Source organism: Oncorhynchus nerka, linkage group LG22, assembly GCF_034236695.1.
Source record: "Oncorhynchus nerka isolate Pitt River linkage group LG22, Oner_Uvic_2.0, whole genome shotgun sequence".
Classification (NCBI taxonomy): Eukaryota; Metazoa; Chordata; class Actinopteri; order Salmoniformes; family Salmonidae; genus Oncorhynchus; species Oncorhynchus nerka.
The window spans coordinates 19,925,059-19,948,890 of NC_088417.1; the positions used below are offsets into that span (position 1 = coordinate 19,925,059).

Below are 23,832 nucleotides of genomic sequence, written 5' to 3' on the forward strand. Positions count from 1 at the left end.
TAGTGTGCATCATTAATTAACTGTGGCCACTAGATTGGCAGTGATATAGCTTAAAGCCATGTTCAAACCAGTTAACCCAATTTGAAGAAAAAGCCAATGCTCTGATCATTGGCTGATCCCTCCCAACCCATAGGAATCACCACCCCCAGTTGACTACTTTAAAAAATGGTGGAAGCCCTCAATGGCAATGCCCATGCAAAAACAGGTTATTTCTAGGTAAAGTATCTCTATGGGACACACCTAGCGTGTATTCATTCTGTTGGAAAATGTTTATTTAACAGAAGGAAAGTGAACGAAATCGGACAGGCCCTACCAGAATTGGTCCAATAAAAACTCTTGTTTTGCTCTTTGCTTCTTAAACGGTTTCTGTAACGAGTACACCCCTAGTCTTGGGCTATGAAGAAACAACTTGCAATAGAGTTTCTGGAAACATTCACGCTTACTTCCAGTGTCAAAGGCAGATGTGCTGTTGATGTTTTTGGAGTTATGAGCCCGTTGTTTTCAATGTAATCTACTCACATTCGCATACAGCGTTTCTGGTTGTTGCCATCTTTCTAGATCCGGTTTAAAAGCGCGCATAATGCCTGCACACGAGCACTTTGCGTGATGGAAAAAAACGGCCTCTAAGACAATTACTTGAAAAACGTAATGGATGTTTTGTGTGCAAAGGTGACTTGAAATAAGATTTATCGCAATGGTCGTAAACTACAGCACAAGCGAATAAGAAGTCTGCAAAAATTGGAATTGTTGTGAATGCAGCTTAACGTTTTTGGGGTCATCATGATTTCACAGCCGAGGCCTTGCGAGAAATCATGTCAGTGAATGTTCCGCCATTACATGCCCCTGAGCCTGTGTAGGAATGTAGTTTGGAATGGACTGTGATTGAAGAAGTGGGATGGGTTTTGTTTGTTGACGTGTCTATTTTCTGTATTTTGTATGATGTTTTTCTCCATTGCCAGCTTTTATTTTTTTATCGTTCCTTACCCCATCCAGCTGGGGCTCCCGAGTTGCGCATCGGTCTAAGAAACTGCATCTCAGTGCTAGAGGTGTCACTACAGGCCCAGGTTTGATTCCAGACTGTATCACAACCGGCCGTGATTGGGAGTCCCATAGTGCGGTGCACAATTGGCCCAGCGTCATTAGGGTTTGGCCGGGTTAGGCCGTTATTGTAAACACTAATTTGTTCTTAACTGACTTGCCTAGTTAAATAAATAATAAAGCTGTTGTCGGTAATGCGCCGTTAAACCCAATGGAAGAAAAAGCGCTACAGGCATCAATACACTGCTAACCTAAAATGTTTTACAACTAACTAAGATAGACCACTGCTTGTCATTTCCAACGGGAGCAAATGAGTCATAGTGGGCAGAACAAGCACGAGCTAGCAATATTCTATTGATGCGTTCTAGCATTATCTGCATATTTTCGTCAGGGAATGCCTACCTTGTCCTTCTAAACAACGTGATTCTTAACGTTTACAATGGTAAAAAATAGAAAACTTTGTTCAAAACATATTTTAGATTTGGCAAACTTTGTTCAAAACATATTTTAGATTTGGCAAACTTTGTTCAAAACATATTTTAGATTTGGCAACAGAAAAATGTATCGAAATCAAATGTTTCATGGATGAGAAAGTGGGAATGTCTGTCAATCTATCGCGTTCACCTTCTCCCACTCCCAGGTGTTGTGCACAAAATCCACTCCTTCTAATTTCCTTAATTTTGTGGCTAGAGTCGAACAACTATGGCTGAATTATTATCCTTATGCTTTCAAAAATACTAGTCGAATAAGACAAGGGAGATATGACGAATTTTGGCAAAGAGATTTATTTATAGACTAATACAAATCAGTAGCGGGTTTAGGTACGGGCGGCATCTTGCCGGGCGCGGAAGGGGGGGTTCGCCCAGGGCGCCATACAAGCTAGAACCGCCACATACACTTGAAACAAATCGCCAAAACGAAAACTGCAGACACAAATTATTTCTGCTACTAAGATCAGTGAAATGTAGTTTAAACGGACAACGGAGTGAAGAGCAGATATCTCAACTACCAAGCAAGTCGCAGCAATGTGGGTGGATTTTCGGCACAACACCCGCCAGTGGGCTTCCTCTCAAAACGCCAAGCGGATGCTTCACATTTATACATCCGGTGAAATATCTGTCTCATTGTTCTATCTGCAGCTTAGCGATTTCGACGCATACATCGGTGCTCCGGTATCAAACGTAACATAACTACGTATTACTTCTGTCTAGCTAGTAGTGTAATCGTGTGTGCGAGACTGGTGTTTTGGTGTTCGTATCTTCTAATTTCGACAGAAACGTGCAATCGGGTAAGTGCCATGCTAGCTTGCTACATTGCAATATTAGCTATGCTAGTTAGCTAGCTAGTTGGCTACAACGACAACATGGTCCCCAATTAACCATTCAGATGTTTAGCTATTTATGTCAATCCTCAGTAAACCACTGCACTGTAAAAAAAAAAAAAAGGTCTATTTTGAGCTGCTCTCATCGTCCCCAGTGGTTTTCTTCGTAGCAAGTTGGTTTTTAGCCTGGTCTAGATAGCTAGCGTAACGTGGCTTTGGTCAAATCAAATTTTATTGGTCACATACCCATGGTTAGCAGATGTTAATGCGAGTGTTATGTTGTACATTTCAAGCCCTTTGTTGCCTTCCCTAAGTTAAGCAACATGGGAAAGAAGGAGACTCATAACCGGAGTCTTGGTGGTATTATCTTGCTGTATCAACTGCCAAAATGTAAACAAATCTGATGTTGATGTATGGTGTCACGGCTAGGGAACGGTTTGTGGTGGTCATTTCACTATCTCAGTATGTTACTCATTCATACTCTTTCTCTTTGTCCACTGATTTCTCAAGGTGGAGAGAATGTCAAGGCCACGATCGCCACATTATTCTCACAGGTGAATACCTTGCACACTGTTCATTTGACATGCTAGTCCAGTGTGTGGGTCAATACATTTCCTTCACAAAGTTGGCTCAACTCAGCACACTGTATGAAGGGTGCTTTACAATTCAAATGTATTATTGTTTTTTGTGTTATTATAGAGGCAGTCCAAGGAGGCAAGATGCCCGGAGGTTCCCTGGGACGACCCAGACTTCGACCCCCAGCAGGTTCTGGCTGACCTGGGCAGGCTGCCCTGGGAAGAGAACCGCAACCCTGGGGAGTCTCACGAGGACCAGTGGGTCCGCTTCATGGACGAGATCCACCCAGATGGCCACAGAAGACCTATGCCTAGAGGGAGCCTTCGGCCAAAGGGCCACAGAAGACCTATTTCCCCAGGTCTCCACAGGCCTGACCAACACCTCCCCCCAGAGGACTTCCACCATTGCAGGACCCCACCGCCCCCCCACGAGCTGGGCTACGCCGAGCGCAGGAGGCTCTCCCCCCATGATGGAGGAGGGGGTGGCAGAGGAAGAGTGAAAGAAGAATTCCAAAGATGCGAAGGAAAGCTGCCCCCCTCCCCGCAGAGGCTACCCAGAGAAAGGCTGCCATCACTGGCCCCGCAGCACACTCACTACAGCCCTAGCCACCACCAGAGAGCGCCCTCTGCAGGTTGGAGGAGAGAAGAGGGGGACCAGAGCCAGGGGAGGTCCAGGGACCGCAGCCCCAGGGAGAGGGTTCAGGGCGGGGGGAAGTGGGAGAGGAGGGGTGAGGGTGGAGATTCTCCCGGTTCCTATAGAGACAGGAAGAGAGACGACATGCAAAGAGAGTGGAGCACCATCTCTGACCGGAACCGGAGGGAAACTGTTGAACCGGTGAATCCTGGGTAAATTTGAACAGTGTTCCGCTGGAGTTTTATGACCAAAAGCCTGAAGAAAATTGGAGAGGAGAACCCAGCTTCCTGTTTTTCTAAGTGCAAACTTCACCCTGCTAATATGTCCCTTCTGCAATCGTGTAACGAGATAGTAGTTGTAGATTTAATTGCATGGCTTAAAATGCATGGCATGTTATTGTCTCTGTGATCCTGGAGAACCACTTAAGTACATGACATTACTATTATACTAACGTTACTATTATTACCCGCTGCAATCTAGAGGCTGTGCGAGCCTGTGATCTATTGGCCCTTAAATTCTATTCCTATAATACATTTTTTCCTAAATCAATCAAAAGCTACATTACAAATCAATCCAACTATTAGCTGTAGTCAGCGTAAATGTATGTCATCTGCCAGTGCTGAACCATGTCACCTGCTCTTTATGTCGACACAGGTACGGGAGGGAGACAGAGTTTAGGGAGCGCCGCCCCTCGTTGGAGAGGCCCCGGGAAGGGTACGGAGGAGGGAGGCCACTGGGGCGCAGTGGCCCCCTAGGGGGCCACAATGGCCGGGGGCCTAAAGCCCTCATCGTGGAGCATGAACATGGTATTATGAACAGCGGAGGGCCAGAACCATACCACAACCACAGGGGCCCCGACTGCAACCGGAGCCACAGCCACGACCGATTCAGTCATCATCACAACCGGGTCGGAGCCTCTGAGGAGCGGTTCAGGAAGTCAGGCAGCAGGTCCAATACTAGAGAGGAGGCCAGGCGCCAGCCTGCACATGAGAGGAGGGGGCCTATACGTGAGTCCAAAAGGGGCCCTGTCCATGAAGATAGGAGGGGGCCTATACATGAGTCCAAAAGAAGCCCTAACCGTCAGGGGAGAGCCAGGCCTATAGGCTTCCAGGATAGAGGTAGTCCCACGGATCCCAAGGCCAGAAACAGTACATTCTGTGGGGCAAGGGAGGACCCAGCCCGGGGTGGCAAGAGACAGATGGGGCCCTCCAGGAACCAACCCCAGCCTCTCCTCCAGGGACAGCAGGGCTACCAACCACGGGGTGCCAACTCTCAGCACTCCCCTCCGGAGCACCAGAGGTACCAACCCAGGGGAGATGGCTGGGACATGGAGCCCAGAGAGGAGGAGCCCGGCTGGGCAGAAGAGAGCGACATGGAGCCCCGCTGGGAGCAGGACCGGGGACAAGGGCCGCGAGGAGGCCGGCCACCGGCACGGTGCAGGATGGGACCCAGGAAACCTCAGCTTAAAGATCTCAACCCCAACTGGAACCAGCAGCAGAACGACATGGCAATGCCTCGCAAAGGCGCCGGCAAGGAGGAGACACTCACCATCAAAGTGGACATGAAGCGCACCATGGGCCAGAACAGGTAAGATGTTTCGGGCAGCAACGTTTAGTGGTCAAGGGTGAAAGGTCATGCTTCTTTTTAGCGCTTGCTTTCGACTGCAGAAAGACATAGTCAGAAGTCCTGAGAATATTGACAGCTAGAGGAGGAAAGATTCGTCAAACTGATTTCTCGACTGTACAAAGCAAGGATTCTACAAGGCAAGTATTCTACTGTGATGGGATGCAATTTATATACCTGCGTCAAACTAATCCTTCATGGTGTGGGGCATCACTCAGTGATAAACATGGAGAATTGCCAAAGCCTTCTTTCAGCAGAGTGGCCATTTTTACATTATTGTCCGTCACATTCTCAAACGCGTTATATGAAGGTGGAATCAATTCTTGACAGCAACTCCGAGCATGCAGTTAAGAACAAATTCTGGATCTCCTGAAAAATGTGTTCCTTGCTCATCCAGAGGAGCAGAAAATGTCAGACCAGCTTCACAACAATCGAGAACAGCGATGGTACAGAAGAAGGCCAGCTTCTGAGTAGAGGTGGCTACCTATCGGCTGAATAACCTAATGGACCTGTAGTTCTACTTCTAACACTCATCTGCTCAGGGCAGAGGTTTTCCTCATCAGTTCTTCAGAAATCTCCCTTTCATCCAATTCAACATGATTGGCAACTCTGAAAGGGAGTGGTTGCAACTTCCCTAAGAGCAGCCCTGACAACCAAGAGACCAACCAGCTGACGTGTGAAGAGACACCAGCTGTGTGTTTGCAAAGATTTACTGTCATCAGACCCATCTCATCCTACACAACTGAAATGATATTAACAAGCACAAGGGAATTATACAGAGCAAGGAGCCTGCATGGTGTAACGTGCTGAAGGACCTCTGGGAGGTTAAGACTGGATGAAGAGGAGTGGAGAATACCTTTCTGCTACTCACTCTACAGCTTACTGGACAAAATGGAAAGGTCTTGCTGCTAACCGAACTGCGCTAACTGCAGAAGCGTCTCTCTGTTATAGTGAAGGATTGCCCATATACATATTGTGTTGGTGAGCCTGATAAGATGTCAGTCACTGACCCACTGCATGGCCGGATCAATGTCTTGGTCTGGGGCTGACTGAAGACCATTTGGGCGGGGAAAGTGCCCTGCACTTCAGGAACATCCATTTGGAAACACCATGTTTGTTTTCAATGCCTTGAAACACTTGGAATGATCAGCTCTTTTTTTTTCTTCTTTTTACCTTTTATTTAACAAGGCAAGTCCGTTAAAAACCCTCCCCAATCCGGACGATGCTGAGCCAATTCTGCGCCGCACTATAGGACTTCTGACCATGGCCAGTTGTGATACAGCCTGGGATCGAACATGGGTCTGTAGTCACGCCTCTACCACTGAGATGCAGTGCCTCAGACCGCTGTGCCACCCGGGAACTCTTGATCAGCTAATCGGAGAAAGACCCCTGTGAATTGACTTATTTCAGAAGCACAGTGTTTTAGTGCTAGTCACTGCGATAAGCAATTCCCCTTCTCATGTTCTGCAAGATGATACACCAAAACACCAGCTCTCTAGTCAAGACAGTCAAATAGTTTCAACTTTTGTCTTTCATTCAGATCAATGTTTAAAGGTAAGTCAACATGTTCTTTCCGTCATTGAGTGTGTATTGTATCCTGCAGGCTCCTAGAGGATCATTATACTTTATCTGTTAGAGGCAGGTTTTTTTCTAGGACAATTTTCATTCTTCATCCAAAGTGGTTCATGCGAGATGGAAGGCTTTAAGTGACCTCAAGCCTGGTATTGCTCACCCTCATCAACCATGATGCTCTTGAGTGTCAAAGCCTAAAGGAGTTTGAGAAATGGTTATCTTAATAATAGACTGGGACTCGATGCAACCACTGCATCACAAAACCTTTAATTCCGAGGCCAAAATCGATCCAACATTCCCATAACGTTTACGCCACAGATCCTCGGATGCCTGGCCTCTGATCTACTTGGCTTTTTTGACCACAGTGTGTTTCAATCTGCTCTCCTTTAAACAGAACTGTTCACTCAAAGAAATTGAAAGCACAGCACTGAGTTGATCTCATCTCTGAAGGACAATCCAAAGTAACGATGTTGCCCTTAAAGCAACCGAGCGCTACAGGTTCATACTACAGCTCTCTGAGTTCTACCAGACCAGGGTTCACAGCTTGATGCATGACCACAAGTAAAGACTGGATGCCACAGCTTAAATCATAGGGAGGTGAACAGACAAGGGAGAATCCAAGTCAGTGGATAGAGAAGCACAGTCATTAAACACTTAGAGTAATCCACCTTCTGCATGAAATGAAGGCTTGGGTGACCAACTAGTAGACACAAGCAAGAGTGGAGAAGAGCAGAAGGCAATGTGAAGGTCTGGCGATGATCAGGATGATGTCCAGTCAGAAAAGCAGTGCTTGATGAATGTCTGCCGATAACCACCACGATGAAGAGTGAAAACAACTTTGGGACTTAACACGTGAAAATAAAGCTTTTGGTTTGAACCTTAGAAGCTATTCCACTAACTGTACCACCACTATTGACAGTGGTACTCGTGGACTTCTCATGCAGTAAGAATCATCAAGCTCTAAGAACGTCTCTTCTCCAAGAGGCTCTCAGAACCATGACTATTGATGAACTGTCATCCATTTTGCACCAGGGAAACAGAGCTCTGTCAAAGTACTATGACAGTGAGGGGAAACCCAACCCAGTGAGGACTAAGGTATTCCTGACAGCGAAACTGGACTCAGCCTAGTGAAATGGCCCCAGTATTAACACTTGGGAAAAAAGAACTAAAATCAATGGTTCAAACCTCAAACACAGCCAATGCATCAGACAATAGTTAGTTCGGTGTGGATGAATCCTTATGAAAACAGAGTATTGCTCTCAAAAACCCCTTAGTAATAAGGTCTCCTATACTGATGGGATCTGCCCTTCGCAGTCTACACTACATACTCAAGATGCAAGCTGTTCACAGCGATAACGACTCCTTTAAGAGACCATACTGTCCACATTGGACCAATCATAGACAAGAACCACACTGTCCACTTTGGACTATTCAAGGACGAGCCATACTGTCCAATTTAGACCGATCAAGGACAAGAACCACAATGCTGACCTTTCACCACAGCAAGTGGATCACTAACATCCAGAAGTTGATTGACGAGAAATGCAGAGAGTGAAAAAAATGGAAGAAGCATGAACTTTCACCTTTGACCCATGCCAGTGTCCTTTACACAACCTCACACTGGCACAGGAAGTGGTGAGGGATGTAGTCGACGTTAAATGCTGTTCACTTTTACATTTTTTTGCAGGGCGATTTACACACCTTTTACGCCACATATGCTTTTAGCATAAGCATTTACGTTACCACCCGTTATCTCAACTGACATTCAGCGTTTCGCTAATACATCCCTGGAGACGAAATGTCTCTTCTTGTTGCGTTTCAAACTCCTATAGGCCTTATTTGGACTTACAAATAATTCAAACCAACAGCTCTTGTAGATGGTGTACTTAATCAGCCATTTTTCCTAAAGCTTTACAATGTAAAGGTAAGTATAGTGTGTTTTACAGATACTTTGGTCAAGGTAAGGTTGTTCAGTACAATATTAAGCTATATTATATTTATGTAGGAGATCCAGCCGATAACACCTTAACTCCCTACAGCAAATTTAATTAAGAACAAATGACTGCTGTCCCAAACTACAGTTGTTACTTAAATCACACCCTTTCCACACGTTCCATTTAACCAGCTACAGCAGTACACGCTCCATTAACCAGCTACAGCAGTACACGCTCCAGTAACCAGCTACAGCAGTACACGCTCCAGTAACCAGCTACAGCAGTACACGCTCCATTATCCAGCTACAGCAGTACATGCTCCAGTAACCAGCTACAGCAGTACACGCTCCAGTAACCAGCTACAGCAGTACACGCTCCAGTAACCAGCTACAGCAGTACACGCTCCATTAACCAGCTACAGCAGTACACGCTCCAGTAACCAGCTACAGCAGTACACGCTCCAGTAACCAGCTACAGCAGTACACGCTCCATTATCCAGCTACAGCAGTACACGCTCCATTTAACCAGCTACAGCAGTACACGCTCCAGTAACCAGCTACAGCAGTACACACTCCATTAACCAGCTACAGCAGTACACGCTCCAGTAACCAGCTACAGCAGTACACGCTCCATTATCCAGCTACAGCAGTACACGCTCCAGTAACCAGCTAGAGCAGTACACGCTCCATTATCCAGCTACAGCAGTACACTCTCCAGTAACCAGCTACAGCAGTACACTCTCCATTATCCAGCTACAGCAGTACACGCTCCATTAACCAGCTACAGCAGTACACGCTCCATTAACCAGCTACAGCAGTACACGCTCCATTATCCAGCTACAGCAGTACACGCTCCAGTAACCAGCTACAGCAGTACACGCTCCAGTAACCAGCTACAGCAGTACACGCTCCATTATCCAGCTACAGCAGTACACGCTCCAGTAACCAGCTACAGCAGTACACGCTCCATTAACCAGCTACAGCACTACACGCTCCAGTAACCAGCTACAGCAGTACACGCTCCAGTAACCAGCTACAGCAGTACACGCTCCAGTAACCAGCTACAGCAGTACACGCTCCAGTAACCAGCTACAGCAGTACACGCTCCAGTAACCAGCTACAGCAGTACACGCTCCAGTAACCAGCTACAGCAGTACACGCTCCAGTAACCAGCTACAGCAGTACACGCTCCAGTAACCAGCTACAGCAGTACACGCTCCATTATCCAGCTACAGCAGTACACGCTCCATTATCCAGCTACAGCAGTACACGCTCCATTATCCAGCTACAGCAGTACACGCTCCAGTAACCAGCTACAGCAGTACACGCTCCATTTAACCAGCTACTAGTACTAGTACTATTATTAATTAGCCTTGATTGTCCAACACAGTTAAGCCCTGGTATTCAGGCCTGATCCAAAGGGACTACTGCTTTTTTCCTCTCCTCCATTGCTCATCTCGCTCTCATCTACCCTACAGCCAGCTGTGCTACTCTTCAGACCGCCAGCTGTCGTTGGATCTGGTCAATGTGGGCCGCCAGCGCCTCGACTTCCTACCCATGCTAGAGCATTCTGGGACTTACCGGGAGTCCACAATGCACTCTGGGACTTTTGCCCAGGAGATCATCACCCTGGTGCACCAGGTCAAAGGTTAGGATGCGAAATGCAGAAATACTATACACAACACAAATATGCGCGTGCACACAGTCACTTGTACACACATGCACAGCCCATAGACGCTCCTTCACACACATTTAAACAGAACCTAAAGATATTTCTCTCTCTCCCCCTCTGCAGAGCATTACTTTAGGGGTGATAGTGTAAAGCTGACCGAGCGTTTCTGTGGCGCCCAAGATGGTCTGCCTGAGGAGGAGCAGGAGGAAGAGAGGCCTACTCTGAACAGGTACACACAAGCCTGGGTACCACGGTGATGAGACTCTAAGAGCCATGGGTTTTGTTTAAGTCTTCAATGTGCTGTTTATAAACTGTATCTATATTTTATTCCTTCTCTCCTCTCTAGGCGGTTCAACATGAGTCTGTCAGAGCCAGACATGGAACCTCTCTTCTCCAAAGTTGGCCGCATGCAGGTACAATGCATGTTTTTAAATGGGGAATGATTGATATGTCGATGGATGGATTCATTGGCTGATGGATTTATTGATGGTGTATTAATGTGTGTGTGTGTGTGAGATCAGAAGCAGCAGCAGGCGGTGAGTGACCCAGGAGACCTGAGACATGACCTGGAGAGGAGGAGACAGGAGAGGCTGGAAGGGGTGAAGGTCACCATCCCTGGAGGCAGGCTCTCACAGCGCCCCCTGGTTGCTGGGAGGTACTACTACACACTAAAACACAGTGAAGCCATGATGGGGTTTGTGGTCCTCCACAATGAAATCGGGGAGCGGACAGTGGATCTGTCTTTTTACTATAGTACGGTCGTACATTCGTCACAAGATTTTTCAGACTGCACTGTTGTGATTTTAACAACTTGAGTGAATGATGCGTCTTGCCATAGAGATCTGACATTTACAAAATTACACTGACTGGCCAGATGGTGGCACTATAAGCGTTTGAAAATGCAAACTTTAAAAGGTCACGCCCCTCACCTCATTTGACCTAAAGTCATACAATTCGGTACATAGGTCCCAAGTTTGCCATGATGGATTTTCCGCCATTTTGAATTTTGTGAAAAACACTTAAAACGTTACGCTGACACCGAATGAACGATCTGCATGAAACTTGATACAGTATGTGGCATCTATGGACAAATATTTTCTAGACTAGTACCTAAAACAACATGGCCGCTGCATATAAATCAGTCACACAGGTTGCAAACACTGTCAAGACTCAACATATGCAAGAACATTAATGTTGACCACACGGTGGCGCTAAAACGGGCAGATGTTTTGTTACTATCAGTATATTCTAGTTTGAATTGTCAGTAATTGGCCGGGGGGCTGCGTCATTCATGGGGGACGGCATGTCTACAGTTGCCTTGATTCCTTTCTTGGAGTTATCACTGATCTGACAGATTGGGTGAACATAAGGATCCATAGATCAGTGATTACCTCAAGAAGTAGAGGTGCGTTTTTACACTTCACGGTCTCGTCATTCTCCCACCCTCTCACACCCTCTGTCACAGTGACCATCATGAGGAGTATGGTAGTGGGGAAGAGGAGGTTCAGGAGGAAGAGGATGGCTTCTCTTCAGGCTGGCCAGGCCTACCACAGAGAGGAGGGAGGTGGCCCGGAGAGATGGTGAGAACTGTGTGCATGTATGTGTTCACATTTAGTAGGTGGAACAGTGGAAAGGATCTGTATCTTTCTCTGAAATATCTCAGGCTTCTGACTTCTCGCTCTCTCTCTTGCTCTAACTCTCGGGCTCAGAGGAGAGGAGGCATAGTTAGACAAAACATGGGCGGCCAGCGGAGGAACAACCGGTCTCCTAATCTCCCCGGCAACCATCTGGGACCAATAAGGCAACAGAACCGCAATATTAACGGTCAGTAAGCACCCCAAAACATAAATATATAGTGAGTTCAAAACAAGGACACAAGCTTTTTCTTTTTTTCTTTGTGGAACAGCTTAATATTGCAGAAAGATTGATGGAAGCAGTAATGTAATTGTCTGCATCATTTCCAATCCCCCATATATTTTTGGGGTATACACACACAAACACACACACACCCGTACATATTCATATATGGGGCGGCAGGGTAGCCTAGTGGTTAGAGCGTTGGACTAGTAACCGAAAGGTTGCAAGTTCAAATCCCCGAGCTGACAAGGTACAAATCTGTCGTTCTACCCCTGAACAGGCAGTTAACCCACTGTTCCTAGGCCGTCATTGAAAATAAGAATTTGTTCTTAACTGACTTGCCTAGTAACTCCAAGTCAATCACACTTCTGTGAAATCAAACTGTCTACCTAGGAAGCAACACTGATTGACAATAAATGTCACATGTTGTTGTGCAAATGGAAATTATAGGCAGGTGGTGACCACAGACCACTTCTCAGTTCCTATTCTTCCTGGCTGATGTTTTGGTCACTTTTGAATGCTGACGGTGCTTTCACTCTAGTGGTAGCATGAGACGGAGTCTATAATCCACACAAGTGGCTCAGGTAGTGCAGCTCATCCAGGTTGGGACATCAATGTGAGCTGTAGCAAGAAGGTTTGCTGTGTCTGTCAGCATAGTGTCCAGAGCATGGAGGCGCTACCAGGAGACAGGCCAGTACATCAGGAGACGTGGAGGAGGCCGTAGGAGGGCAACAACCCAGCAGCAGGACCATGAGGGTGGTATGAGGGCCCGACGTCCACAGTTGTGCTTACAGCCCAACACCGTGCCGGACGTTTGGCATTTGCCAGAGAACACCAAGATTGGCAAATTCGCCACTGGCGCCCTGTGCTCTTCACAGATGAAAGCAGGTTCACACTGAGCACATGTGACAGAGTCTGGAGACGCCGTGGAGAACGTTCTGCTGCCTGCAACATCCTCCAGCATGACCGGTTTGGCGGTGGGTCAGTCATGGTGTGGGGTGGCATTTATTTGGGGGGCCGCACAGCCCTCGAAGTGCTCGCCAGAGGTAGCCTGACTGCCTTTGGGTACCGAGATGAGATCCTCAGACCCCTTGTGAGACCATATGCTGGTGCGGTTGGCCCTGGGTTCCTCCTAATGCAAGACAATGCTAGACCTCATATGGCTGAAGTGTGTCAGCAGTTCCTGCAAGAGGAAGGCATTGATGCTATGGACTGGCCCACCCGTTCCCTAGACCTGTATCCAATTGAGCACATCTGGGACATCATGTCTTGCTCCATCCACCAACGCCACGTTGCACCACATACTGTCCAGGAGTTGGCGGAGGCTTTAGTCCAGGTCTGGGAGGAGATCCCTCAGGGGACCTCATCAGGAGCATGCCCAGGTGTTGTAGGGAGGTCATACAGGCACGTGGAGGCCACACACACTACTGAGCCTCATTTTGACTTGTTTTAAGGACATTACATCAAAGTTGGATCAGCCTGTAGTGTGGTTTTCCACTTTAATTTTGAGTGTGAGTCCAAATCCAGACCTCCATGGGTTGATAATTTTGATTTCCATCGATCATTTTTGTGATTTTGTTGTCAGCACATTCAACTATGTAAAGAAAAAAGTATTTAATAAGAATATTTCATTCATTCAGATCTAGGATGTTATTTTAGTGTTCCTACAACCCCTCCCCCAATTGGAGTAAACTAATAAACAATAGCACTTAGGCTTCTACCTTCAGTTTATACACATTTTAAAGACACAATCTATTTTACAATAGTTATATTTTGTTTGTTTTTAGTCCTTCCTTTATTTCTGATGTTCATCCAGTTTGATTTCTATTTGTAACTGTGCTTTTTCAACATTTCTGAACCTATATACATTTTACAGACCCCGTATGTTTTACATTAGTTATCTTATTAGTCCCACCCTTCAGCTCCATTCAACCCCTCCCATCTATCTCTCAACACCATCCAGTCCCACCCTTCAGCTCCATTCAACCCCTCCCATCTATCTCTCAACACCATCCATTTTGGATTTATAATTGCCATATATTTTTCAAAATGATGTTTCACAAAAGTACTCAAAAGGACACAGAAGTTAGACTGTTGTAACACACAGACCTGTTCAGACAAGCAGGTCTTCCCAACCATGTTAAGTGACCTCAATCGATCACTGATTGGTTGGTTGATTGATTGATTGACTATGTAATTCCTACGACAGTGTCTAGACTCTGTTTACCTTCCTGTCTGGTTACATTTGTTAGTCTGTTCATTTGGTTCCTAGATCTCATTCATTTCCATGTCTGACCCTGAGCAAATCAAATCCTCCCATTTAGCCAATCATCTTGTCCACTAATGGGACCATTAAAAACAGCAGGTCCGCTATGGTTGTAAACTTAACACCTATATTAATTTCTCTTTCTCGCCCTCTCAGGTGCCAACTGGTGAATGGACTCTTGGATGGAGCCTGGGGTTATGTGAGGTTAGCTGTTGAGCTCAGAGGAGTGACCAGGCCAACTGTATATACACACCCCTTCAAATTAGTAGATTCAGCTATTTCAGCCACACCTGTAGCTGACGGGTGTATAAAGTCGAGCACACAGCCATGCAATCTCCATAGACAAACAATGGTAGTAGAATTACCTTATTGAGGAGCTCAGTGACTTTCAATATGGCACTGTCATAGAATGCCACCTTTTCCAACAAGTCAGTTTGTCAAATTTCTGCCCTGCTAGAGCTGCCCCGGTCAAGTAAGTGCTGTTATTATGAAGTGAAAACGTCTTGGCGCAACAACGGCTCAGCCGTGAAGTGGTAGGCCACACAAGCTCACAGAACCATCTGTCCTCAGTTGTAACACTTAATACAGAGTTCCAAACTGCCTCTGGACGCAATGTCAGCACGAGAATTGTTTGTCGGGACCTTCATGAAATGGGTTTCCGTGGTAAAGCAGCTGCACACAAGGCTAAGATCACCATGTGCAATGCCAAGCGTCGGCTGGAGAGGTGTAATGCTCTCCGCCATTGGACTCTGGAGCAGTGGAAATGCGTTCTCTGGAGTGATGAATCATGCTTCATCATCTGGCAGCCCTACGGAGGAATCTGGGTTTGGAGGCTGCCAGGAGAACCCTACCTGGCCAAATGCCTACTGCCAAATGTAAACTTTGGAAGAGGAATAATGGTCAGGGGCTGTTTTTCATGGTTCAGGCTAGGCTCCTTAGTTCCAGTGAAGGGAAATCTTAACACTACAGCATGCAATGACATTCTATATGATTCTGTGCTTCCAACTTTGTGGCAACAGTTTGGGGAAGGCCCTTCCCTATTTCAGCATGACGATGCCCCCATGCACAAAGCAAGGTCCATACAGAAATGGTTTGTTGAGATCGGTGTGGAAGAACTTGACTGGCCTGCACAGAGCCCTGACCTCAACCCCATCGAACACCTTTGGGATGAATTAGAACATGCCTAATCGCCCAATGTGAGCCACTCCTAATCGCCCAATATCAGTGCCCAACCTCACTAATGCTCCTGTGGCTGAATGGAAGCAAGTCCCAACAGCAACATCTAGTGGAAAGCCTTCCCAGAAGAATGGAGGCTGTTATAGCAGCAAAGGGAGGACCAACTCCATATTAATGCCCATGATTTTGGAATGAGATGTTCGATGAGCAGGTGTCCACATACTTTTGGTCATGTGAAAAGTATGTGGAGTATATTATAACAACACACGTAGACAGCCTGACCTTAGAACCGGCATCTCTTATTTTCTGCTGCTTGATTACCTGGCACCTTTTCCATTATCTGACCTACACCTGTACTGACACTGGCCAACAGAACATGTAAAGTCTCCTGACAAAGTAGTGTTGTGGGGAAGTGATGTCATAATGCAGGGGGGGGAGGACCCTGAGCCAGAAGGGTAACATCCTGTTAGTGAGGAGCCACCTAATTCATTCATTAAGTATATTCTGAGTAAGTGAACACTGCTTTTTGTTGGCTGTATACATTGCTTACCGAAGGAAAAAAATATCAAATAATAGATTACTTCAAATACCATGTTGGCAAGCGTGTTAGTGTAAGGTAGTAAAAGTCCCTCTTGAGCGTAGTAGTAAAAATGCATCTCACATGAGTACAGACAATTTGGTCATTACCTGTATTAATACTCAGTATTCCCCACAGCTCTCACCTGTACACCTGTGTGTGAGCGCTTAAGTTCAGGTACAGAGGTGATCCTTGCTGATATTTAACAGGTGCAAACGTCCACCTAGGCCAAATTTTTAGGTAGTTACGGATAGGTCAGACTGCTATTCTATGGTCAGTGGAGACTGACCGGTGGATTGATGCCCCGCTGGACTAACCAGAGCTGACTGGGGAAGAGGATGCCCAGCTCTACAGGTGGATATCAAGTTGGGATAGTGCTTAGCAGAAACACAGGCAGGCCTTAACCTTTAACCCCACAAGCGCAAACAGAGGTGATATGGGATCTGGCAGAGAATCCAGTCAGACGATCATAGTGAAACGAACACAGCATTTATTTCAAATGTAGGTAGAAATACAAAGTCCATAAAAAATGTCTTTACACCACAGTACCATAGACTTTTACACAATAAAAACATCTTGACTTTTTAATAAATTTCCATTATTTCAAGTCTTTCTTTTCAGCTGCTCAGTTATGTCAGAGTTGCAATACAAATGGACAAGATACTGACTCTCACACAAACCAGGAGCTACACTGAAGTTAGAAGAGCTTATGACTGGCTATAGCAGGTTATGAATGACCTCTGTCTGCATTAAAATACAGAAATGTCATAGCAACATGACCATTCTTCGTAAGGCAGAGAGCGAAAGCAGTCCAAAAAAACTCATGATAAGATAAATCCCACTGAGCAGCATCATTATTAATGACTTCAATAATGTCTGTATGGTCCACCAGTGTTCTGTTGTCCTCGCAAAGAACAATCGGAAGGCCCTCTGTAATCATCTGAAAGAACTGGAGAGCAGTCAGAAACATGGTGATGGCTCCACCTAGTCTTCACCTTCTATGACGTGTCAAACTTGTTCCACGGAGGGCCGAGTGTCTGCGGGTATTCGCTCCTCCCTTGAATTAAGGTCACTGATTTTGTAAGAATTCAAGACCTAAACAGCAGACAGTAGGCCCCCCATGGAATGAGTTTGACACCCCTGGTATGAGGGTGAACACGGTCAACTTTCTGCCCCTTTTGGTTCTGCGTGTGTGACTGGGGAGACCCTGGAGGCCCTGTGTGTATGTGAGGGGAGCGGTCTCCAGTGATGGCTCAGAGGCGAGGGTCGCAGGGCAGCGGGCGGAACGCCACCTCAATATTCTCCTCCATGATGATGTCATAGCGACACATCAGCGGGCTGGAGGGATGAGAGAAAGGTATAGTTGGAGGGAGGATGACTGGGGAGAGAGGAGGGAGGATGACTGAGGAGAGAGGAGGGAGGATGACTGAGGAGAGAGGAGGGAGGGAGGATGACTGGGGAGAGAGGAGGGAGGGAGGGAGGATGACTGGGGAGAGAGGAGGGAGGGAGGATGACTGGGGGAGAGAGGAGGGAGGGAGGGAGGATGACTGAGGGAGGGAGGGAGGGAGGATGACTGGGGGAGAGGAGGGAGGGAGGGAGGGAGGATGACTGGGGAGGGAGGAGGGAGGATGACTGGGGAGGGAGGGAGGATGACTGGGGAGAGAGGAGAGAGGGAGGATGACTGGGGGAGGGAGGGGAGGATGACTGGGGGAGAGGAGGAGGGAGGGAGGATGACTGGGGAGAGAGGAGGAGGGAGGGAGGATGACTGGGGAGGGAGGGAGGGAGGATGACTGGGGAGAGGAGGGAGGATGACTGAGGGGGGGAGACTGGGGAGAGAGGGAGGATGACTGGGAGAGGGAGGGAGGATGACTGGGGGAGGGAGGGAGGATGACTGGGGAGAGAGGAGGGAGGATGACTGGGGAGAGGGGGAGGGAGGATGACTGGGGAGAGAGAGGGAGGGAGGGAGGATGACTGGGAGGGAGGAGGGAGGGAGGATGACTGGGAAGAGGGAGGGAGGATGACTGGGGAGAGGGAGGGAGGGAGGATGACTGGGGAGGAGGGAGGGAGGATGACTGGGGAGAGGGGAGGGAGGATGACTGGGGAGAGGGGAGGGAGGATGACTGGGGAGAGAGGAGGGAGGGAGGTGACTGGGGAGGGGAGAGGAGGATGACTGGGGAGGGAGGGAGGGAGGGAGGGAGGATGACTGGGGAGAGAGGGAGGGAGGGAGGATGACTGGGGAGGGAGGAGGGAGGGAGGATGACTGGGAAGAGGGGAGGGAGGATGACTGGGGAGAGAGGAGGGAGGGAGGATGACTGGGGAGAGAGGAGGGAGGGAGGGAGGATGACTGGGGGAGGGAGGGAGGATGACTGGGGAGGGAGAGACTGGGGAGGGAGGGAGGATGACTGGGGAGAGAGGAGGGAGGGAGGATGACTGGGGAGGGAGGGAGGGAGGATGACTGGAGGGAGGGAGGGAGGATGACTGGGGAGAGAGGAGGGAGGGAGGGAGGATTACTGGGGAGAGAGGAGGAAGGGAAAAGTGTGTGTGGGGGGTCTCACCTGTCGGGTTGCTCCAGGGGGGTGAGGCGGATGTGGAGTAGTCTGATTTTGTAGCGAGGGCCTATCATATTGCCGCTTGCGATGCGGAGGGATATCTTCTGGACGGGCTGCAGGTCCTCATCAAACTGGACCAACAGACGGGTGGAGGTGTACTGCTCAAACTTGAACAGCTTACTGTGGAGGAGAGGAATGGAGAGGGTAAGTGGGATAAAGAGTTAGAGGTCTTACTGTCATGTGTATCTGTGTGTGTGTGAGACTTACCGGTCTATGCGTGCCTCACTGAAGTTCCTGCCACTATGTAGTCTGAGGATGACGACTCCCCAGCGCAGGTACTGGTTCCATGTCACCATGTCCACCCTGTAGCTGGTCTCTACACACACAGGACACACACTGTGTTATACACACACAATTCATATTTGAGAAATCACTGCTATAGAAGCATTATGTATGTTAATCACTGATTGATAGTAAGGGGTGTGGGACTTACTTTGATAAGGTAATGTGGCAGTGGTGGTGAAATAGGCCTTGGTCTGACCCAATCGCAACAGAGTATCCCTCCACCTGCTGATGTCGTAACCTGCGGGGTAACCATGGATACATCATTCAGGATGGTTGGTATGGCAATCAAACTACTTGATAGAAGATTTGATGACAAACAAATTTTCCCATGTTTACAGATTGAGTGAGATTCTGGGTTTAGTTGGAAGGTTGTCCTTTCACCTAGCATGGGACAGGGAGCGGGCTTAAAGGCTTCACACTGCAGACACCGCCCATCCAGGAAGTCGCTGTAGGAGGAGCAAGGGTAGCCTGTGAGGCTGCAGGTCCGGTTGAGAGCACACAGGTACAGGAACACAGAGCGCTGGTGGTCACACACGAAATACGACTTCCCTACGAAAGAGAAAAGCTGTGAGTTATAACATGAGTTATTGTGTGTGGTGTGTGTGTGTTAGTCTCACCTGAGAAGATGGTCTTGGGGCAGCCTGGCTGATCAGATCCTCCGTTGGCATAGTAGTCAATATGGCCATGTTGACCTCTGAGTCCAAACGCTACGTGAAAAAAATAGGTAGATCCCAAAGTTACAGATAATACAGGACATGAAATTACACTCATCACAAAAACACCTAGAGAATCCCTCGCCCCTACACAAACACACAGCATGTCAGTACTTGCAGTTCATGTCAGTGTGTAGTACTTCTACAAACATGGCATCTGAAGGGTCTAGTCTCTCCTCAGCAGTCGCTCCAGTGAACATGGGCCCTGCTGGGTCCAGACCTGGACAACAATGAATCAATTAATACATTCATTAATGCATCAATAAATGAAGTCAATCAATCAAATAGTAGCTTTTCAGTCACAAACAGTCTCTCTCCTACCTGTAATGCGGCCAATCTTGCCCTTCAGGTTTGCTCCTACAAACCCAGCTAGGTGAGCTCCTAGACTCACCCCGATCAGGTGGATTGAACTCAGAGGCGCCCCCTCCTCCTAAACACACACAGTGAACAATTAGCAACATTGACACAAGACTCATAGAACAACTGATTAATGAGTCACAGAAAACGAGCAATATCCCCCTCCACACACACACCTGCATGCTGAGTATGAAGCCGGTGAGGTTGTTGGCAGCCTGTCGGGTGTTGGCCACAGCAGTGAAGTAGTTAAGGTTAGCAGCTCCTCTGTTCCAGTCCACCACCAGGATGTTCATGTCCTCCTGCTCAGACAGCAGCTGGACGATGTGATCCACCCAGACCGGAGGGGCCCCAGTGGGCCGGTAGCCATGGATGACGAAGGCCGTGGGCAGGGAGAAGTTGAAGAGTGGCTGGTAGGACAGGTGGTGGTGGTTCACCTCTCTGCCGCAGCGCAGGTTAGACCTAGTGGAAGGAGGGGAATACTTTTATGTGGAAAATACTTTTTAACCAAACCGCAGACACACATTCATGTTCACACACACTCTAACCTACTTGGTGTAGAGCAGCAGCTTAACATTCAGGGTGGTCCCAAGGAAGCACTCATGTTCACACACACTCTAACCTACTTGGTGTAGAGCAGCAGCTTAACATTCAGGGTGGTCCCGAGGAAGCACTCATGTTAGAGCAGCAGCTTAACATTCACACACTCATGTTAACCTAACCTACTTGGTGTAGAGCAGCAGCTTAACATTCAGGGTGGTCCCAAGGAAGCACTCATGTTCACACACACTCTAACCTACTTGGTGTAGAGCAGCAGCTTAACATTCAGGGTGGTCCCGAGGAAGCACTCATGTTCACACACACTCTAACCTACTTGGTGTAGAGCAGCAGCTTAACATTCAGGGTGGTCCCAAGGAAGCACTCATGTTCACACACACTCTAACCTACTTGGTGTAGAGCAGCAGCTTAACATTCAGGGTGGTCCCAAGGAAGCACTCATGTTCACACACACTCTAACCTACTTGGTGTAGAGCAGCAGCTTAACATTCAGGGTGGTCCCAAGGAAGCACTCATGGAAGTCCAGGTCTGTAAAGTCATCACACAGTTCACCTCCACCATTCTTCTGGCCTGGGGAGAGAAGGGGAGGATGTGTACATGTGCTCATTGATACCCTGCTAGGTCAGCATCAGGTCATTCTCTGATCTTACTGTGAACCCCAACGCATTCTTCTGGCCTGGGGAGAGAAGGGGAGGATGTGTACATGTGCTCATTGATACCCTGCTAGGTCAGCATCAGGTCATTCTCTGATCTTACTGTGAACCCCAACGCATTCTTCTTTCCTTATGCATTTAAACATGAGCAGACAGCTGGTGAATGAAGACAGTGAAAACTGAAGATTTGCATCTATAAAAGATAGATAAGCACTGGCCTAACTCTGACCTCTTTACATTGCTATTCACCCCTACCATTCTGTCTCACTTTCTCCCCCTCCCCTAGCCACTGTTCTTTGTCACAGGTGAAAGGTTAAAGGTGCCGGTCTGAACCTTTCTCTGGAAAATTATCCTCCTCTGTGGTTTGTTTTGCTTTGTGATACTGTAGTGTCCCTCCTTGACTGCAGCCAGGCTTTGACTGTATGGCGCTAGGGGCTTTAGCCTTTTACCATGTAGCATTAACCACAAGACAGCATCATGAGTTTTACCATGTAGCATTGAGTGTCATGATTCGGTAGCATTAGCATGTAGCATGTTAACGTTCAAACCACATAGGTTATTAGTGTTAGCATGTCGGCTAGCTCCCAGTGTCATGCTAGCGGCTTTAGTGGTGATCCATGCTCTCTAATTAGCAGATTGTCCTCTGCTGTTACTCTCAATTGGATCACGGTGCTATAAAAAAGCAGCTCATCCTGTCACAGCTTTCTATCTTCCTCTGTGGCCCCAATCCCCTTTCTCAACAATCTTCCTGTCCTCAATTCATGACCCGTGACCTCACAGAAGTACACACACACACTTACGCCCATGCACACACACTGCACACTCTAATTTCTCCACTCAGGGATAGTTGGGGAAGAGAAGGCACATACATGGCAGTTATTTAAGTCTGTTCTGGAGGGAGTGTAGAATGACGTCTGAAACCTGGAGTCTGCTAACACCGTGGTTCTCAAAACTCCTCAGCGACCCCCGTTGTTTTAACAAATTTGTTGCAGCTCTGAACTAATTCCAAATGTGGCCAATGTGATCAATGCAGTTTCACGTAGAAATGTGACTCATTTAACCACCCCCGCACAGGACTAAGATTTAAGATCAAAGGCCTGATCACCTGCATGCCCACCAATGTTGTTTACATGTTGAAATGTCCCTGTGGTCTGTCTTACACAGGGAAAAGCTGTAGAAGCATTAAGACGCGGATCAGTGAGCACCGCCGCATATACAGACAGGTGAGACAATAAACCCTGTTGCTGTTCATTTTGTACAAGCTGGACATCCTGTTAGTTCTCTGAGATACATTGGAATAGAAATGGTCAAGATGTCACGGAGGGGAGGAAGACGGAGAGGAAACTTCTTCAAAGGGAATCTTTCTGGATCCACAGTCTCTTCTTGGCCTTAATTCGACTTAAAACCATTTTATAGTTCCAAAATGTCCAAATGATTTGTGTACTTTTTCACCCAAATTGAATATTCTGTGTGTGTATATATTTTACTGTAAATATATATATTTTACTGTAAATATTGATCACATTCCTGGTGTATGGTCATATTTTGATGAATGTTAATATTGTGCACAATGTTGATATTGTACACTTATGTTATATATTTGTACCTCCTGTTTCAGGAAGTGTCACTGAGTACTGCCCATATATATAGGACCTTCCACCCCAACCTGGGATACGGATGCCTGATGAAGACCTACGTGTCAAAAACATTCTTATAATAAAATCACCTGGGAACATGAGCAGCAGTGTGCTGTGTTTAATTATTATTATTTATTTTTTTTGGCTTTTTCAGCTCTGGTTCACCTAGTCAAGGGCTTGATGATTAGTTGACAAGTTGAATCAGGTGTGCTAGCTGTGGAATAGATGAAACACATGGAACGGCTGGAAGTCCCGGGGGAGAGGTTGGAGAAACACTGTGCTAACAGATGCGAGACAGAAAACAACACTTTGATCATGGAAATATGAATCTTACCTTTGCAGAGCATGAGGGAGCCCACAAAACCGAGGAGTTGCCAGAGTAACATCCTTACAACCAAGAGAAAGAGGGAGATACTAGAGGGAGGTTTGTCTGAGAGAGGAAAGAATGGGAGCTCTTAGTAATACAGAGAGCGGGAGGGAGGGAGCAGGGGAGGGAAGAGCTAACTGACCAGAGCAGAGAGAGAGAGAGAGAGAGATGTTGAGGTGACTAGGTGTGTTGGTATCTGGGTGAACCAATAAAACTCTTGAGTAGAGCAACACGCTCACTGCCAACAAAACACAAACACACTGCCAACAAAACCCAACTCATTACACATCTCACTGTACACAGAGGAGAAGCATCGATGGAAGGAGAGAGACGAAGTACATCAGTATATAATAGTCATTCTAACCGTATTTCTTTATTCCTACTTGATCCTATACTTTTTAGTCTTTGGTAA

The 23,832-nt window shown here is 47.3% G+C and overlaps 2 protein-coding genes across 2 annotated transcripts; one reads left to right on the forward strand and one right to left on the reverse strand.

Annotated features, from left to right (window-relative positions):
• The first annotated feature begins 593 nt into the window (after window positions 1–593).
• LOC115104981 (BCLAF1 and THRAP3 family member 3-like) lies at window positions 594–16,836 on the forward strand. Its single transcript, XM_029626452.2, is given in 12 exon segments — window positions 594–669; window positions 2,870–2,913; window positions 3,059–3,087; window positions 3,090–3,780; window positions 4,223–5,155; window positions 10,175–10,344; window positions 10,492–10,597; window positions 10,715–10,781; window positions 10,890–11,023; window positions 11,834–11,948; window positions 12,078–12,192; window positions 14,648–16,836. Coding segments are annotated over 12 exon segments (2,439 nt in total). The 5' UTR covers window positions 594–648; the 3' UTR covers window positions 14,662–16,836.
• Window positions 16,717–23,832, reverse strand: LOC115104983 (lipase member H-like). The gene is made up of 11 exons (XM_029626458.2): window positions 23,388–23,832; window positions 21,228–21,333; window positions 20,385–20,667; window positions 20,173–20,281; window positions 19,970–20,071; window positions 19,756–19,845; window positions 19,520–19,687; window positions 19,287–19,376; window positions 19,061–19,169; window positions 18,800–18,973; window positions 16,717–17,582 (listed from the first exon to the last, which is right to left on the reverse strand). Exons 1-11 carry the CDS (start codon window positions 23,437–23,439, stop codon window positions 17,498–17,500), a joined length of 1,368 nt encoding a protein of 455 aa, XP_029482318.1. The 5' UTR covers window positions 23,440–23,832; the 3' UTR covers window positions 16,717–17,497.